Raw genomic sequence first — 12,297 nt, forward strand, 5'->3', positions numbered from 1 at the left:
TAACAACTGTGTGACTAACCTCAGGAAGTTAACTAGATACTCCTTATCTTCATTTGCAAAGACATTTCTGAGCATAATTAAGAGACCATTGTGAAGCTTGCAAAGTACGAACTTCCCGATGTGCTTTAGTGCTAGGCTGTCTCGGATCAGCATTTTGATGCTGGTGTCTGGTGTGTGTTTAAGACTCGGCGACTGGAAGGGGCTGTCTGATAATAGTGCCTGTCTTCCCCCATCCCCTTTGGGATTTGCTACTTCCCTTTCTCCCAACAAATTCTAGCGTGTTACGTCTGTCTAGTAACTTTTTTCTTTTAATGCAAGATATTTTGGCAAATATCCAACCTACTTTAAGCATTATCAAGTTTATTGGCTTAAATACTTCTATCACAATACTTGTTTCTGAAACCTTGATGTTTTTGTAGGAAGGAATACTTTTTTCCTTCTGAATCAGCTTCACCATTGTCTTTGCAAGTGATCCGTCTTTAGCGCTTACTGAAATGGCAACTGTTTTTCTTTCAATTGACCAAATAATGAGCAGACCATTACAAAGATTTTTTTTTTTTGGCTCTAAGATTTTGGCAGGGATTGTTTTGACAGGTGTCGCATGAAAGATGCCACTTGGCTGCACCTTCTGCAATATTCATTTCTAGTAATTTTTCTCTATTCTGCCCGTCTTCAGTATTTGCTGCCCTCCGTCCCCACTTCTTCTTTAATTCACAGCTTAGTGTTTCAGACTTGGATGGCTTTCTCTTCCAGCTCTTGACTTCGCTGAGACTCTGTAACCATGTCCCCTCTCAGCACTAACCCTGCCTGCCTGTGGCTGCCTCTTTGCTGGAGATCCCTGCCTAGCAAGCTCGCTGACTCAGCAGCTCATGGGAATTTCACCTGAACCATTTCAGCCAAAATGGACTAGGACCTACTTAAACTGGTTAAGCCATGGGAAGTTACACCAGTGATGTGAACCAGTGAACTGAATCCCTCTCTGGCAGCGTGTGTTGTGACGAGCGTTGGGAGTCCTCCTTGGAGCTCTGCATTGCAGCCCCAGGGCTCCTGCCTGCCCTAGCAGCAGGGTGGCTTTGCCGCTGCAGGGACAACAGGGCTGCCTGGCCTTGTTAAAGCTCTGGGAAGAGGCTTTAGCCTGCTTCACCCCTCTGTCACATCAGCCTCCATCTTTCTTGCTGCTCGCCAGAGAGTGGGAGATGATCTAATGAGTGTGAGTGGAATGCATCCCCTTAAGCTTCCTCCCCTGTAAGTCTGTGCTTGAGCTAACTGGCTTGATTTTAAATGGATTAGGGTATGATAACCTGAGCAGTTGGTGGATTGGAAGGTGGAGCATGGCTGGGCGTTTGTAGCAGGTAGTGGAGACAATAACGTGTTCAGTCAGAATGCTGTATGCAAAGGCAGCCTGAAGGTGTTCTGACATCTGTCTCTCCATTCCCTGCTTAGTTGACGCGCTCTGGTCCCTTGTCTTTCCTCTGCTTGCGGCATGTTTTGATCTTGCGCTGATCTTGCTCTGTTCTAATGCTCAGAACAGATGAGCAATAAAGCAGCATGCTGGAGTTCCTGAATTTGAACTTCTGGAATTTAAGCGTGCAAAGTCTCATGGCCATCTTTCTCTGGCTGTAAAGGACCAGATGCAGGAAATGATCATACAGCCACAAGGACAGTGTGCTGCAAAGTTAAATGGTTGACAGTGGTCTAATCAAAAAACCTTTGGACCTTTGCTTTATAGACTTAGAAAGGGATTTTATTACTCGGTTTTAGCTTTTATCTCAAATGCAGTTCTGTTTAATAGAAAATTTACTTGCCTGTATGAAAGCAGTCTTGTTTTCTGCACGTACTTCTTGGTGGTTTTTGCCTTTGCAAAGAGATGGTGCACTGCTGCTAGAGACTCATTCGGAGCAAACCCCCTGAGTAGGAGGCAAAAGGTCTTATTTTCTTTTTCTGCATAGCTAATAGGGCACACTTCACAACTGCAGCACTGGCTTTTCAAAGGCTTGGCTGCAGACAATTTTACATTTATTACTCAGTTGGGAAACTGAGGCAAAGCAGTACTTTAGCATCTGCTTGAGAGTTGACTAACACCTGTGGCATTTCTTGACACAAATTTCCAAAATAAAACTTTTTATTTCTGTTTAAGGAAGTGATTCTTTGTATCTGTTGGGAAACTCAAGGCCAAGATGGTTCGATATCTCTTTCCCTGACACGCAGAGTATGGGCTTAGTTTAATGAAGCATAATTGGGCCATGGAAGTTTCTCACTGTTTTGCGCTGATACAATGTGACAGAGCAGTGAGCCTGTCTCTGGCACTGGGAATGTACTTTGTCAGGTTCACTGGGGTAAACAGATATCCCCAGCAAGTCCCTGTACAGGGGAACAGGAAGAGAAGGCGGAGTGGAGATCTCTAGTTACAGCTGTGGCTAAGCATGGGTACCAGTTATAGTATTTTTGAGATCAGATTTGGGTATCTTTTCAAGCAAATAGTTTTTCTAAAGCCTGAATTTAACATCTTTATATGCTATTGTATCTGCCAGCAACGTCATCTTATGTGTGGATAAAGATGCATCACGCTCAGTAGTGGGAATGATGCTTTTGCTTTGAGAAGCTCACCACAAATCCTTGAAGGTAAAAGGTAGTTACATGAAAGTATGTTTAGGACTTGTATACCAAATCGAGGAGATTCTGGAAATATCTGTTACCTTAATAAACCTACACTATGTGGGACGCAGCAAGATCTATATAGACACAGTTGGTCGCACATTCCCAAAGGGAGGAGCTGCTTGTGCCAAACCTGATTGGAGCTGCAGGATGAACAGCGAGGGCTACAGCACAGAGCCTGATCTGACAGTGAAAGAATTACTAAAACCTGTCCGGGGGGAGTTAAGGCATTGACACAAAAAGGAAGGAGGAGTGAAAGAGAAAGGAAGGTATAAAGGAGATGCTCTCAACCTGGTTAAGGAAAAGGTGCAGGTAACAATAACCATAACATGGTATCTACACATTTGTTTGTGACCAGGTATCAGACTTGTGTACACTGGGAGTGGTGGTATTTGTAAGGGTAGGAGTAGAAACCAGTGACAGGATGTTTGTTGTCTTTCACTGAATGCTGAAGCCTAAGATGTGGAAAACCCTGTAATGCTTCCTGCACTTGCAGAACTTGTCATGTGCCGTGTGAGGAAACCAGTCTGAGTATTTTTTGAGATGGAGAGACATTGCATTGCTGTTGCTTACATTTGAAGGGAGGGACTTTCATATTCATGCTGTAATAATGTCTTCAGAAACGCAGTGTAGTCAGCTTTTACATGTTGTGCTCTAAAATGAGCTAACACATGAATTGTGAAATGCTGTTAACTACATAATGTAATACAAAAAATAATTCTTCCAAGTTCAGAGTTTATCTTTAATCTGGTTGGTTGTAATGGAGCAATGGATTTGATTACATCAGTGATGAAGAGTGGTCAGTGTTTATGAAGTCTTCCTTGGAACAATTGATCATATTCAAAATACTTGTGGACTTCAGGGGCAGCAAGCTGCGCTGTCAGTAGTAAAAGGTTAAAGGTAATTAAATGGTAACTGCAACTCTTACTGAAGAGAAGTAAGGGTAGCAGATGTAGTCTTTTGTTTATCATCTGTCCTTTAGTGTAACTTCAGTAAGAATTGTGCCGACTAGAGAGCAGTGTTTCCATTTCTAACTATTTTAAAATTGTCAGTAATATAAATTTTTTTCTTTGGATAGATGAGTAATCTCAAAACGGAGAAAAACTTTTGATCAGATTTTGAGCACTTCAGATTTCTAGTATGTTAATTCATTAGACCTTTTTTTTTGGATCAGGATGGCACTTCAAGGATATGCTGAGACTTGGAGTAATTTAGATTGAAAAGAACCTCTGGAGTTTAGCTGGTTCAAATCCCAGTGGTTTTTTTGGAGGGAGTCTTCAGTATTTTGTTGTAGACAAGCAGTTAGTGAGCCAACTTCCCAATAAGTTGACAGTATTTAATTTTTTTATTTCCACCTTTTTATTAACGGATTTCCAGAATTTGAGAGTCCATGTGCTATGTCTGATGCCGCCACAGCCCCAGCTGTGTAGCCTGCCCCGTCCCATGGTTAGGGAGGGAGGACGAGGACTTCATTGCTCGTGGACAGTGTTCCAGTACTGTCAGCTTGTATCTTTGGGACCCTGGATCAAGGCAGTGTGGGGACTTTACATGGCGGTACCTCTGTTTTTCTGCTTTTTGGGACACCACTGACATGTATAGCCTGGATCTGTGGACAAATTGCCATGCTGCACGTGCACAAGAGGCACACGTTTGGTTTTCATCTGACTTCTGTGTTCCTATGGCTTACGTGCTTTGTGCTGAAGTATGCGACCCTCAGATTTGCTTATTTTACCACAAGGAGTATTTTCGTTTGCAGAACAATACTGAACTATGTAGTCCTTTAAACTGACCTGCCCTCCAGCCTCTCTGTGTGGGTAACATGATGAGACATTTCGGTAAACAAAAGAAGAGACTGAGGGGAAGGAAGAGAGTAGGTTAAACCATGTATTTTGCAAAACATGAAAGTTGTGCAGCTTTTACTGACCCTGCTATTTTTCCCCTGTGTTAGTTGTTCCTTGCAAAGGTACTAGTTACTCAGCCTCTGTTCGCTAGCTAAAAAGCACCACAAATGTTCTGTTTAAAATTCCACTTAGAGAAACCAGTCGGTGTGCTGCCAGTGGAAGCGTCCGCAGGTAGGTCAGCTGCTGTTCAGTAATGTCTCCCTCCCAGGATGAGGGAACACATGAACAGGACACAGAATGGTCTAATGTGCATTTCAGAGTTAGGCACTGTTTTTTTCCCCTGGATTTTCTAAATTAATTTTGATTAGAATAACCTTGTGTAAAGCTATGCACAGAAAGCATTAGAACACCTAATTTTGGGTGCTTGGTGGAAACAGAAAAACTAAGAAATGCGGATAGTTGAAAGTGGAGCTTTCAGTTCTTTTGATTGCTTCTGTATATGAGCAAGCATTAAAAAAATTCAGAAAGCAAATGAGATGGTCCAAGTAAAATGCTACATTTGTATCATTTTGTTGGAGGATAAATTTCGTAAGCTTTTGACAGCAGTTAAAGCATATTATGTAATGTTTCTCTATAAAAATAGCAAGAATTTTTTTCTGGTATGAATTATATTAATTGGTTCAGGTGGATGCTGGGAAAACTAGGATTTGTATGTAACCAGTATTTACCATGTAAGTTACTGATTTGTAGAGTGTCGATCAATCAGGATATCTTAAGCCAGTTTACCAAAATAATCCCAGACTAGGAATGTATATTCATATACGTAGCTAAAGCTAGCAGGCAGTGTTTGTGGAGGAGCTGATGTTAGCTGAAGTTAGTAGCACCCGAAGGTCGAGCTTCCCAGCCGTGAACACGTCAGCCCGGACTTAGAAGTAACACGTAGACGTGGGTTTCCAGGTCCTGCCGAATTCAGTCCTGATGAATGCAAACACCCCCAAAGCAACAGGTCACGTGATACTGGTTGTACAGATGCCTGTAATAACACTAGCATGAAAGTGTGTGTGTACCCGTGCTGGAAGAGCAGAAGAAATTACAGTCTTACAGAATCGACTTACTTTTTTTTTCTAGAGGATGCCTTTGAGATGTGACCTGAATACATCTCAGGGGGAAAAAGCACACTAGATTCTTCTGCAGTACACCTGTGATTTGTCTCTCTTTTTTTTGTTCCGAGTGCCCTATTCATCTTTGAATGCAAGTGCAGAAATGCTAAAAATACCAAACGTCACATAGACTTCTCTTCAGGCTTTCCAGTTTTTGTTTTAAAGACATCTGTCCAAATTAACCTTTTGGAGGGAGGCAGTGATACCTATTACTTCTCCCCACGCACCTCCCGGATCAGTTACATCGGAGAGGCATCGTCCTTTGGCCGATTGCAGTCGGGGTTCATTAAATAAGTCATGACCGCAGGAGTCAGCATGTTGGCCTGTGGCTGTCTCGCTTGAAAGAGAGCAAGCAAAGCTCTTCTCGAGTGCTAAAGATCCACGGACACTTGGTCCTTTTAGGAGATGTCAGACTAGATAATGTAAAACCAAAGCTTTCTGTGTTCTCTATAAGTGAACTTGAATTTATTTGGATGTTGGAAGAAAAAAGAGAAGAGATGCTGACTTTGTGTTTCTGTCCATGGAAATTTCAGTTTGTAGATTCATTATGTTTCATATTTGAGGTGCATATTGTCCGACCTTTGCAGTTAGGCTGTAGTGAAATGTATTGTGTCATACAGTAGATTTTAATATCTGTTGGACATAGAGGTCTTAAGCAGCCTCTGAAATGGATTTCACCACGGCACATCTGGTGAAAACTCTTGTATGTAATATCACAGGCACTTTGTGTGCATGAGCGCATAAGTTCTCCAATCTTGTTATTTATTATGGGCTTCTCTTCTGGCTTGTGGTTTTACACACTGTATATTTTGCTTCTTTCTTTGTCTATTTATATAATGTTTCTGAATGCATTTACTGTTTTTAGCATTCCAGGGGAAGATTTTATTATATTGGCCAAGAACTATGCAGTTGTAGTAAAAGTAAATGGTATTAAATGTTTCTTGCTGTTTCTCTGTCATTTTAAACAGATGATTCACAATTATATGGAGCACTTGGAAAGAACCAAACTTCATCAGCTAGCAGGGGGTGATCAGCTAGAATCCACAACACACAGTAGAATTAGGTAAGCTATTTATTGCGCTCTCACCCTGAAATGAAAGAAAAAAATCCATTCATTTGTGTTTGCAAGACTTTGTTCTTTAATCCTACAACAACAGTTTGGCTGAATCGGAAAGATGTGTTGTACGATTGGAATGTGCTAAGAGAATAGCATAGAAATGGGTAGAAAGAGGCTTTTGCTGTTCTGCTGCTAAATGTTGAGGTGTACTTTGTACATTAGTGTTTGTGTTCCGGTAGGCAGGGAAAATGTCAGCAGCTCTGCTGGAGTGACTGGCACCTTGCCACGGCTTTGTGTACAGGTTGGCAAAGGGGCGCATCGCGGTGCCTGCTTGTGCCGAGGGCTTGGTGTGAATCTAAGATGCAGACTTTGAAGCTTTCTAGCCCGTGGACTGTGCGTGGAAGGAGGGGAGGATGGCTCTGGGGCTGCCTGTGGCTCTGCGTCGCTGCATAGATGCTGCGAGGGGAGGAGAGCGGTGATGTCATTGCTCGGGAGCTGCTGCAGAAGAGCGGAAAGCTGCTGCCGATGGCTTTGTTTTTGTGGCGGCGGCTGAATGACAGACTTCGCCGACAAAGATACACCCCTGGCCCCCGTGTAGCCGCCTCGGTTCCGGCGTTTCACCATGCCAGCGCAGCGCCATGAGTCCTGGATGCATGCTGCTGTTTGTGTTTGGCTTCGTTGGCGGGGCGGTGGTCATTAATTCAGCTATCTTGGTATCGCTCTCGGTTTTGCTGCTCGTGCACTTTTCTATTTCCACTGGTGTGCCAGCTCTGACGCAGAACCTACCAAGGATACTCAGGTACTCTGACCTACTGAACCTTGGCTTCGTGTGCTCTTTTTTTTTCCCATGCTTTCTGTTTTCCTTTCAAACAGAAAGAGCGAGGATAAATTAGAGATGTAAATTATGTATGAATTTCAAATTCCTTTGTAAATGTAATATTTATGGACTGGGATATGGCAATATTTTTTTATACACTCAAAATTTCATTGCCTTTTATTTAAGCAAGTGCAAGGTCAGGTTTTGTATTCTTTTTTTTTTTTTTTTTTTTTTTGGAAAGCTACTACATTGGTTTATTGTAACCTGCAAAAAAAAAAACTGTGGTGATAATGTCGTGGATAAAGCTCATGTTCAGTGTATTCTCAGGTACTTGGCTGATCTTGTGTAGCCATAAATGTATGCAGTTTGAGGCTTTGTACTATTAAATTTCACTTTTTTAAATCAAAAGAATTACAGAAGATCATTTAATTGATGATCTGTTCAAAACCATGGTAATTAGTGGATCACACTGTTTTAAAAAAGTCTGATTATTGGTTGGTGGGGAAAAAAATCTCTTTCATTATTTAAGCATTAGAGCTCTTAAATCCTATTCACTATTGTTCAGGCAAATGTTATCCTCTCCTCTTTTTCTGTACTTGTATGGCAAGCTGCCAGCTCTGTCCTCCCTCAGGTTGTTCTGTTTGTCCTAGTTGCCTGGAGCAGTAGCAGAGATGCATTAGAATACGGTAACCAAAAGTAATCTTGACACGTTTTACTGCTATAATTACATAGGGAAAACAATTGGAGAAGTTTTAAAATGTAGCTTTCTGACCTGAAAACCTGACGTACTTTTCAGTGTGGTTGTAAATTGAATAGTAAACATTATTTAACCAGGGAAAAAATGCTGGAAATAGTATTCTCTGGAAGAGGTGTGTGACTTTTTCTACTAAATGCATGGTGCATGTAGAGTTTGTATGGCAGTGTGCTTCTGACTTGTGTCTCTGAGCACAGAAGGGTGTTCCAAAGGTTTAAAGCTAGTTGTTAGAGAAAAGAAATACCAATTATTAATAACTGATAATAAATATGTGTATGAATATTTAAATACAAGGAAATAAAACAAAGTGTAACTCTCTGTAGAGTGATCTAGTTAGTCATGCTGACCTTGTTTAAAAAGGGAAAATATCAAATCCAAAACAAATAATCTCAAAAAAAAACACCAAAAAACCAAACACAAAGCAAAATGTTGACATTCATGTTCAGTAACTTCTATTAGATTTTCTATATTTAAGCAATCGGGTAGTGTAAGAAATAGGTTTTTTTGTAATGTGATTTTGCTTCCCTGGAGAATATGTGATGGATTTGAGGGGTTTGGGGAAGTTGTGCTTTTTCCCCCTCCCCTAGTAAATTTTTGGTTTAGGAATTACAGAAATTGGAACTCGGTTCCTTAATCTTGTATGAATTTAGAAAAGAGAAAAGTTTAAGATGAGGGAGTCTAATAGTAGAAGAACTATTTCTATTTTTTTAACACTAGTCGGATTTTAGAATAGAGCATCTGGTTGCTTATCCTCAAGGTTCCTGTAAATACCTCAATACTTCACTTCAGAATATTAGTTTAGGCTTTTGAAACACGCGCCTGCCTGCTGCTCGCTGTCGTATTCTCAGATAGTTACTGAACGATGGGGGGGTGAAAGGGGTTCTTGGCTTTCTGATCAACAATCGGTGAAAGAAGTTGCAATAACTTCAGTCTAATCAGATAATTACTCTTAATGCAGACGTGTATAATAGCCTGCATTCCCAGAATAAGCCCGCTTGTCAACCTTCATTTACCAAGTAGTCTTGCGATGCACCCGAACTGTGTTTTAGCACAGCAAAATGGGTTCATAATGAACGATTCTGCAAAAAAAGCAAATGTCAGTTGTGAACGTTTTCTGGTGCCCGTTTTGTTTAAATTCTCCCCTCTGAAGACCGCGAAGAAGGGAAGCTTTGTGGCACGTCCTGCAAGTAAGCAAATGTGCTGGGAGCCGTTGCTGCGGGAGGCGTTGCCCGAAGCGCGGGGCCCGCACAAAGCGCGCTTTATGGCCCGCTCGCTTCCCCGCTGCAGGCCGGCTTTGCTTCCTTCTTTTGTGGCTGGACTTCGTCACCGATGAAACGGTTTCCGTCTGCCTCTTAGCATAAGCTTGGATTATGCGGTGCGTCTTTTGTTCCCTGCGCGCTGGGGAGTTGTGGGAAATCTACAGAAAAGCAGAACCCGCTACGATGGCGGGGATGGGTGGAATCAGGTTCCGAGTTGTGCGGCTGTTGGTGGCGAAGGCCTCACAGCGCCGTTCGTTTGCAGAGCTGGAGCAGTAGCTGACGCTTTTTGTTGGGTAACCCTGACTGGTTTTGTTTTACTTGCTTTGCTGTCTGCTTTGCTCTGCTAAACTACTTCTGAATTAATGACCTAACTTGGAACAGTATTTATGACAGACCAAGACACGTGCAACGTGAGAATTAGTTGCAAAGATTTTTGTGACAGGGAGCATCTTTTCTACACCTGTATGGGAAAGGTTTATGCTAATTAAAATTGTTTGCTCTTTGAACATTGTTTTTTTGGCGATTTGTAAAATTTACCAAAAGGGGTTTACTGCTTGATTGCTGAGTGCGGTCCCATCTTGAGTAACTTTTCTTTGAGGTAAAAGGAAAAAAAGGTATAAAAAAGCTTAGTTTTTTCTTTGGCTTTTCAACACTCCGTTTCATATTTTTGTGTGCAATTTTTATGCAGGTACTAATTCTGCATTGAGTTCTGCCTAGGTTATATTTCATCTGTGAAAAGCATTGCAAAATAAAGTATATATAGTTGTGATTTGACTTTGTATGATCTCCCAAATCTTAATATTTTGTCTGGATTGTCTCTGCAGGGGTATTTACAGGCGATGCTTTCTCTCAAGAAGCATAATTTTCTGCCACCAACTCTGCACACTTTTATCTTCTCCCTTCAATATACTTAAAGTCGTGCCAGTTGATTGTGGTCCTTTTTCCTGTATTTCATTGTTCTGACTGAACCAATACTTTGCTTTATCTCAATTCTATGCCTGGCTGATATTTTTCCTTTTCAGGGCTGGCTGTAGCATCCTATGAATTGCCTTCTACACAATGTTTTTGTCTCTTCCTAGCAGGAAGAATTAATCTTTTTGTTCACTGGTGACACTACTGACAGCAAGATTGACTTGGATTTTTTTTTTTTTTGAAGGGTCAATATACAAAGCTTTGGCATTTCCAAACATCATTTGCTATAGGGAGGTGATAAAGGTAGCAGAGATGGTGAAGAGTTGGGATGAAGTAATATGCCTTACTGGCACAAGCTTTTGTGCAGCTTCAAGGTGAAGTAGAGTGTTGAACTGGTTTTGGTTAAAACTACCCAATTTTTGGCTGGGCTAGTTTTAACGTCGGTAATTCCTTGACTCAGTTTTTTCCAGTTATACAGATCTGTGTAATTCCTGTGATCTTCAGAAGAAAAACACCATAAATTTTGAGAAGAGTTGGACTTTAAGCTGATTGTTTACAACTTTTCCAGATGCTTCAGTTAATGATTTGGCTATTGTAGAAGTTGTGGTACTATATCTTGCAAAAAAAAAAAAGGTGCAAAATGGTATTTTTAGGAGTGGCTGCTGAAAACTAATTCAATCTGAAATAAGGAAAGATTTTCATCTTGCACTCCTGTTTGTGCTCCATTTCTGTAAAGCTTTTGTTTACAATAGATTAGCTTCAGTGCAATCAATAACTGCTGCCTCAAGCCATGGAATAGACTATTTGCAATCAGATAATGTGAAATGAGGAGTTGTTATGTGCTGTAATACAAACTGTGCATGGTGCATTGTATATTTAATAGAGCATAGTGTATGAATGTTTGAAGCTCTAACTTTACCACTTCCCTGCTGATTTCGGAGGCGTAGGAAAATAAACGGTGTGACATCTGAAATGGCTAATGAAACCTGTCTCTCTCTTGAACAGAAAGGAGCGTCCGATATCACTGGGCATCTTCCCGTTACCTCCAGGAGATGCGCTACTTACGCCTGAAACTCAGAGAGAAGCAGGGGAGACGCCTGGGTCAGAGCACTGGAAGTTCCATGAGCTAAGCCAGCCACGGTCCCACACGAGCCTGAAGGTGAGCACTCAGCTTGGCTGCCGTGTGTGTACGGAGGAACACCCCTAAACAGATTGTAGATCCTTGGTGGGGAGAATAAGCAAGTTGAAAGCGGGGGGAGGGAAAACCCTAAATCAGCTTTGTGTAAGCCAAGTGTGTTGCTTACTCAAATGAACTTTGAGGGAACTTATTTACTGGGAGAAATGGAGTTTGGGTTACGTTTTCCCATGGGGTGGTAGTACAGGCTAGTTCTCATAGGAGTGGGCTGTTTCCTTCTGCCGAAGGACCCTTTCCAAAGGTCGGTTGCTTGTTCTTTACATACTAGATAGTGTAAACAGGTTTGCTGGTTTCATATACTTTTAGAAGGAAAGCTTTGATTACTACACAGGCAGTACTCTTAACGCGGCCTCTGCCTACTATCAGACGTATAGCGTAGGTATACCACAGAGGTGAGAATGACCTCACTTTCCTAAATCAGCCTGTGATTATGATTTCCCTTACATGCAGCTTGGCTATAACTTCTGCAATTGTTTTGTGTTCCAACAGTGAGAGGGTGGCATAGAACAAGCTGCAGAAATGGAAAAATGTGGGGGTGGTGTTGGGGCGTGCATCTGGCAGCTGGGACTAGGGTGCACTAACACCACAGCAGGCAGAGGGATCTGCTGGGTGAAGAACTCCAGCACTCCGTGTAAAGCCTCCCCAGC

General features: G+C 41.8%; 1 protein-coding gene across 4 annotated transcripts in view; it reads left to right on the plus strand.

Moving 5' to 3' along the window:
• Nucleotides 1–12,297, plus strand: part of SPAG9 (sperm associated antigen 9) — a 63,788-nt gene that overhangs the window by 19,780 nt on the left and 31,711 nt on the right. For 2 of the 4 annotated variants that reach the window (XM_075441213.1, XM_075441214.1), the window contains exons 4-5: nt 6,625–6,719; nt 11,461–11,614. In XM_075441213.1, coding sequence (XP_075297328.1) covers nt 6,625–6,719; nt 11,461–11,614 — 249 coding nt within the window. Of the gene's footprint in view, nt 1–6,624; nt 6,720–6,968; nt 7,513–11,460; nt 11,615–12,297 lie in introns of those variants that run through there. The other 2 variants (XM_009940882.2, XM_009940883.2) reach the window with 2 other exon arrangements.

The sequence above is a fragment of the Opisthocomus hoazin genome, chromosome 21, assembly GCF_030867145.1.
Source record: "Opisthocomus hoazin isolate bOpiHoa1 chromosome 21, bOpiHoa1.hap1, whole genome shotgun sequence".
Lineage (NCBI taxonomy): Eukaryota > Metazoa > Chordata > Aves > Opisthocomiformes > Opisthocomidae > Opisthocomus > Opisthocomus hoazin.